Genomic DNA, 7,211 nt, shown 5'->3' on the forward strand with positions numbered 1-7,211 from the left:
CTCTGTTCCCCAGGTGACTGAGATGCCATCCTGCAGGAAGCCCTGGCACAGCATGGCAAAGGGGCTCCTTCTGGGTTGCCTCTTTACCGGCCTTCTATTGCTGCTCTACTCGTACACTATTGCTCCTTCTCAGGTTACCACAGCCAAGTGAGTGAGAAGCAAAGAGGGGGGAAAGAGGGTGGCTTGGGCAGCCTCCTGGCCTTAAGACTGGCCCTCACCCAGATTGAGGGTTCCATTGTTAGAAACCCTATAAGGGGAGTGGGTAGGAGGGGCCTCTCACTTCAAAGGCAATGTGTCTCTGGGCGCATAGAAGGAAGACTCACATCCACCACAGACAAGAGAGAGCCTGGGGAAGAAGAAGAGGCTGAGGCTTCCCTGTGTCAACTTTGTGTTTGGTCTAAAAAGAGACAAACAGAATTAGGTCATATATGTGCTGTTTACTCTCTGTAAGCTAGCAGAATCATGCATATATGAGAACCCAATCAGATTGAGCTCAAAGAAAGGCTAGTCGAAGGAGACTAGATATCCATTGAGTAAGGAAGTGCTCCCCCCTCCCTTCTGACCCAGGATGCCTGTGTCAGCCAAAATTATAGTTTCCATTGAACAAGAGAGTGCCCCCCGAATGTCTGGTTTCTTCCAGTCATTAACAAGGGGATGTCATAAAACATGAGAATGTCTTACAAGAGAGGGCCACAAAACAACAAGATGAGAAAAATGTCATTAATCAAGATGGTGTCCAGTTCAAGGCACTTGGTCTTTATCAGTCATAAACAGAAGAGGGCTCCCGGTCAGCCTCACCTGGTCTTGCGATTGCTGACGTAGCAAGAAAACTGTGGATTCACTCAAAGAGCATCGCAAGGAACTGTGGGAGTGTTAACTTGGACTACGCCAAATGTCTTTTTCTGATTGGCCAGTCCAGGTTTTCAGCCTTCTTTGAGTGATGACAGGCTTAAGTGGGTCTCACACCTAGTTGTTAGAACTACAACATAGAACATAGAATGTAAGAACTGGAAGAAAACTTAGAAGACAAAGGTCAGAGCTGAAAGGAATGTCAGAACATTGAAAACGGGAGCTGAAAATACAACTAAGAGAAATGGAACAGGTCTTAGAGCACAGAATGTCAGACGCAAAGGGGATTTGAGAGCACGGAGTATTACAGGTAAAAATGAAGATAGAACATAGGGAGTAAAAGCTTCACAGAACCTTAGAGTGCAAAATATGCAATATTAGATCTAAGGGACTTTGTAGAATATGGAATCTAGTCAGAGTTGAAGGGGGTCTGAAGTCACAACTTCTTAGAACTAGAAGAAACCTAGAACAAAGAATGTTAGAACTGGGTAAGAACTGGAAGGGACCTTAGACACCATCTATCCCCAACTCCCTCATTTTGTTTATTTGCATTTTATTTATTAAAGTTTTGTTGATAATTTTTGAACTTCACTGTTACTTCCCCTCTCCCATTGATCTGCCAAGAGAAACCTCATAATACATAAATAAATACAGACAAGCAAAACAAATTGGGCAACTCTGAAAACAGCCACACCTCATTCGACACCCAGTCTGCCACCAAGAGATGGGAGTCATGCTTCACCCTTAGTCTCATAAGGTTGTTACTGAACACTGCCTTGGTACAAATTCCAAAATATTTCAATGTTGTTTTCCTTTACATTACTATAGTCATTGTGGAAATTGTTTTCCTGGTTTTTCCTACTTTGTTCTACATCATTTCACACAAGTCTACCCAAATTTCTCTGAGTTTATATCCATAATTTCTTATAGCACAATAATATTCTATTAAATTCCTCTTTGTTCAGTCACTCCCTAGGAGATGGACATTCACTTTCTTTCTAGTTCTTTGCTACTACAAAAATTACTGCCATAAATATTTTTATCAGTGCAACTAGAATTATTTTTGTATACCTAGATTCTAGGTATACTTTCCCTTCTGTCTTTGTCCTTCTTGGGGTTATGTATCTAATAGTGTTATCACTGGCTGAAAGGATATGTACAATTTGATAAATTTTTTGGTATAATTCTAGAATTTGGACTAATTCCCAACTCCATCAATAATGCTTGTCTTTCCAGAGTCCCTTCAAAATTTACTATTGTAATATAGGTGAGCATTGCTATGGAGGGTAGAACTGGTCAGATGATACCTGATACTTCTTGCTCCCTTCTCCTTACTGAAGGAAGGAAGGGAAGAGAATCAGTGTGTACATAGTGCCTATTGTGTGCCAGGCACTGTGCTAAGCACTTTCCAAATATTATATCATTTAATACTGAATGCTAGATACAAGTCTTTCCAAGGAAGAATTCTTCCAAGGTCTTTCCTATCTTCTCCTCAGGGGATGACGTATGTGATTTTTTTCTCTGGTTATGTCCCTCTCCTCTCTACTCCCTTTCCTTTATTTAATAATCCGCAACCTGTTACAACAATTAGCTTGATTTTCATCTTGGGAAAAATAAAATGGCCTTCAAGTCTACATGGTCCTTTTCTTGGTTTTATGGAATTATACCAGATGAAAAGTTATTAATACAATTGCAATAGCTCAAGGCCCCCAGATAAGAAAATTCCTACCATTCAGACAGAAGTTTGGCTCTCTGACCTAAATTAAATATTTTAAAACTCCAGGTCACCCTTGACCTCTTCTTGTTTGAAGCAAAAATTGGGATACAGCTTGTTAAGCTCCAGGTAGGTCTGGGGACACTGTCTCCCTCCTCCCCCAGCCCTTTGCTGCTACTGTTTGACTCTATCAGTCTTCACTCCTTCCTTTCAGTCCATGTCTCCAGGCTGTGTGTGTGTGTGTGTGTCCCTTTAAGAACTCCCTGGCCTGATTTGAATCTGCTTTCCTGCTCAGAGATTATAATAGATCCAAATTGTTCTACAGGTTTAAAGGTAATGCTTATCCCTCTGAACTAACAAATCCCAATCTGTTAGCCAGGTTCCATACCTCTGCTGCACCATTTTTGTCTTCTATCATCTTACTCAATCTGTTTATTGTGAGGTTAAATGTCAGAATTCTCTTACTTTGCATTGTTCATATTAATATTGATTTGGAGCACTCTTCCATTTGGTGGTTTAAAGTTTAACATTTTTTGACTCAAAGTCATCTGTTCATATGATTTGACCACTTATCTATTCTGGAATGATTCTTGTTCTTATATATTCAGGTGTGTGTGTGTGCGTATGTGTGTGTATGTGTGTGTGCATGGGTATGCACGTGTATGTACTTGTGTGTGTGTGTGCATATGTGTACGTGTGTGTGTGCAGGTGTGTGTGAGTGTATGAGTGAGTGCATGTGTGCATGTGTCTATTTATGTAGATGGACAGATAGATGTAGATACAGATGTAAATATACAGATAAATATATCCTGTATGTAAGACTTTTAATAGAGATGTTTGCTGCAAAGAAGTTTTCCCATTTAACTGCTTCTCATCTAATTCTAGTTGTACTGATAACAGTTTTACAAAAACTTTTCAATGTTACATAATCCAACTTGACTTTTCTCTTACATGATCATTTCTACCTTTTGTTCAGTTAATAATTCTCCCCTCGGCCACAGGTGTGTAAGCAGCTCCATTCTGTTCTCTTCCAACATTTTGAGGATGTGTGCATCTCTATTTATAGCATAGCTCTCTATGTGGAGCTTATTGTAGCATTTGACTGTTGAATCTCTATAGTCCTTAAAGTAAACTATCATATCATCTGTGATTGGAGATAAGTTTGCCTATTCTTATTTCTTTGAGTTTTTTGTCTTATCTTATGAGGTAGCATTTCTAAAACCATATTTAATAATAATGGTGACCATGGATATCTTTGTTTTACCCCTAATCTTATTGGAAAGGTTTCTAGTGTTTTCTCATTGCAAATAATATCTCTTGGTTGGCTCTTACTTTATAGATGAGGAAGCTGAGACATAGAGAGGAGAAGGGACTTATCCAAGGTCACACATGATGAGAAAAAAAATGATTATAGCTTTCTCACCAAAGTTCTCACCATTTTCTTTCCCAACAGGGCCCCAGAGCCAACCCGATGTTCCTCTCCACCCACCTCACCTGCCAACATCCCCAAAGGCTCTTGCTGGCCAAAGTTAGATGTTGTGTTCATGAAGACTCATAAGACTGCCAGCAGCACCCTGCTAAATATCCTCCTCCGCTTTGGCCAGAAGTACAACCTCAAGTTCGCTTTCCCCAGTGGATACAATGACTTCAACTACCCCTCCTTCTTCAAGCGCAGCCTGGTGCACAACTACCAGCCTGGCGACTGCTTCAATATCATTTGCAACCACATGCGTTTCTCCTACTCTGAAGTGCATAGCCTGGTGACCCCCAATGCTACCTTCATCACAGTGCTGCGGGATCCAGCTCATCTCTTCGAGTCGTCCTTCCACTACTTCGGCATGGTGGTGCCTTTCACGTGGAGGCTCACGGGCCCCGACAAGCTGGCCAAGTTCCTGCAGGACCCCGACCACTATTATGACCCCAAAGGCTTCAACGCCCACTACCTCCGCAACCTGCTCTTCTTTGACCTGGGCTACGACAGCGGGCTGGACCCCCGCAGCCCCCAGGTGGAGGCGCACATCCTGGAGGTGGAGCAGAGGTTCCACCTGGTCATGCTGCAGGAGTACTTCGACGAGTCGCTGGTGCTGCTCAAGGAGCTGCTGTGCTGGGAGCTCGAGGACATCGTCTACTTCAAGCTCAACGCCCGCCGGGCCTCCACCGTCCCGCGGCTGACGGGCGAGCTCTACCGGCGGGCCACCGCCTGGAACCAGCTGGACGCGCTGCTCTACCGCCACTTCAACGCCAGCTTCTGGCACAAGGTGGAGGCCTTCGGGCGGGAGCGCATGGCCCGCGAGGTGGCCTCGCTGCGGCGGGAGAACGAGCGAATGGAAAGGATCTGCATTGATGGTGAGCATGCAGTGGATGCCAAGGACATTGAGAAACCATCACTGCAGCCCTGGCAGGCAATGGGGGCAAAGACAATCCTTGGTTACAACCTAAAGAAGCATATCAGTCATCAGTACAGCCAGTTGTGCCGGAAGATGGTGACCCCCGAAATCCAGTACATGACTGAACTTGGGGTCAACTTATGGGTCACCAAATTATGGTGGTACATCAGGAAATTTCTGCAGATTTGATAGATACCTGACCCTGACCAGTTCTCTCTGTCATTCCTGGCTCAAAAAACATGCACAAATGGTATGTTTTACTCAGGGCAGAGTGGGTGAACCTTTGGGCTAAACACTCAGGGAAGTAGACAAAGTAATAAAGTCCGACCTCTACCTTCCAAGCCAGGCCAGTATCTATCCACCCTTACCCTAACTCTGGGCAAGACATACAAGAAAATGGGCCAAGATCTGAGCATTACCTCACAGTCCATTGGGTGAGCTTACAAATGGTAGACCAGATATGAGATGCCTTCAGTCAAGAGCAGCATTTGAATAATTACATACATTTTCAAAAAATTTTAAGGGACATTCTCCTTTTATGGAGCAGCCTCTGAAATAAAATAATTTATTCCTTCTATTTTATATGTGTAGAAAGTGAGATCGAGGAGGCTTCCCAAGAGATCATTCCTTACGATGTATTGGCCCAAATTATTGGGCTAAATTCTCTGGACTTCATTTCCCAGGATGCTCCATGTTTGGACACTGAGGATGGACATTTCTAAGTGAAGACTTGAATGGGTTGTCTTCTGAGAGTCAGGACATTTAAAAAGTGGGGCTACAAGAGGTGGTCCTGGGTGGATATGAGGAGGCTAACCCAGGCCTGGGAAAGACAACGGTACCAGCAGACCACTGATGACCCCAGAGCAAAAGTAAGAGGTTTCCTTAGATCCCCAGCCTCCCTCAAGTGACTTTATAGACCTCAAGACTGCCCTGAGAAGCTTGTCTGTGAGGCAGAGACTCAGAGATGGGCAAGGCCCCACTCATAGCCCTCTCATTGAGGTGGCATTGGGAACTACCAAGTCAGTAGCTTTCAGGAAGTGAACTTGAACTCTAAGATTTTTACTCCTGAGTCATGAGTTTGGAAGTGACTCTCCCTCAAATTTTGGGTGATTAAGAGTTATATTATAATCACCTTAGAGTTTGTAAGGGGATTCACCCATTTGCATATAGGGCCTAAGAATGGCTCTAATGTTAGGTCATCTTAACCCTGTTATTTTCATTGCTTTTGTGTCTAAATTAATTTGATGAGATTTCACCATGAGATTGCAGCTGGAAGAACACCAGGAGACATAGCTAACATATTGGATAATGACAGAGTCAGGAGCCAAAAAGATCATGACAGACCAGACTAGAGCTTCGGGCTGAAAGGCAGAAGATGAATTTCAATGGTGATCAATGTGAAGTCTTACATTTGGTTCAGAAGATCGTCAACATAAGGACAAGAATGAGGGGCCATGATTAGACATTAGGTTGTTTGGGGAAAGGTCTGGGAGTCTGAGTGAACTGTAAACCTAAAATGAGCCAGTAATGTGAAAGGGCAGCCAAAAAATCTGATACTTTCTTGGCCTGAATAAAGAAGGGCAGAGCCCCAAAGAGAAGGAAAGTAATTGTCCTCCATGTCCTGCCATGGTCCTTCTAACACCTAGAGTCTTACATTCACTTTCTGGGTAGGAAGTGATAAGATGGAGGGCAACCAGGAGGGAAAAGGGCCTTAAGTCCATGTCATATGGAAAGGGGGTGAAGCAACTGGTGATGGTTAGCCCAAATAGGAGAAGACTTGGCGGGAGCGGGGGGGGGGGGGTGGCGGGGAGGAGAGATCTTAATCATGGCCGTGAAGTATTTGGAGGACTGTCATATGAGATCCCTTTATGTTCCCTTTGGCCAGAGAGTAGAACCAGAAGCAATATGTGGGAGTTGCAAAGAGGTAAATTGAGGGAAAACTTTCTGACCATTAGAGCTATGTATAAGTGGGATGGTTGACCTTGGGAGGTAGTGGTTTCTGCCCTTCTCAGCTTTGCAATCAAAAGCTGGATCACCAGTTGTCAAACATGTTATAGTGGGGGATCCTTTTCAGTTATGGTTGGAGTAGATGGCTGCTGAGATCTAACATTCTCTGCTTCTTTGAAATGACTGTTGTCAGATTGGTGGCTTATACAATCTCCTGAGTGGAGAGCATGGTACTGGGGGGCCTATGGTCTCATTATTTGTAAACAATGACACAAAATACTTCTACACTCTGTGTGTTTTAAAATTAGCAAAGG

The 7,211-nt window shown here is 43.6% G+C and overlaps 1 protein-coding gene across 1 annotated transcript in view; it reads left to right on the top strand.

Annotated features, from left to right (window-relative positions):
- The window catches only part of LOC114045577 (galactosylceramide sulfotransferase-like), a 21,798-nt gene extending 16,659 nt beyond the window's left edge, over positions 1-5,139 (top strand). The window contains exons 2-3 of the mRNA XM_027865647.1: positions 14-147; positions 4,017-5,139. Of these exons, the coding sequence (XP_027721448.1) occupies positions 14-147; positions 4,017-5,139 (1,257 nt within the window). The remainder of the gene's footprint in view (positions 1-13; positions 148-4,016) is intronic.
- Positions 5,140-7,211: the final 2,072 nt, after the last annotated feature.

Source organism: Vombatus ursinus, unplaced genomic scaffold (assembly GCF_900497805.2).
Source record: "Vombatus ursinus unplaced genomic scaffold, bare-nosed wombat genome assembly UNPS02001287.1, whole genome shotgun sequence".
In the NCBI taxonomy this organism is placed as follows: Eukaryota; Metazoa; Chordata; class Mammalia; order Diprotodontia; family Vombatidae; genus Vombatus; species Vombatus ursinus.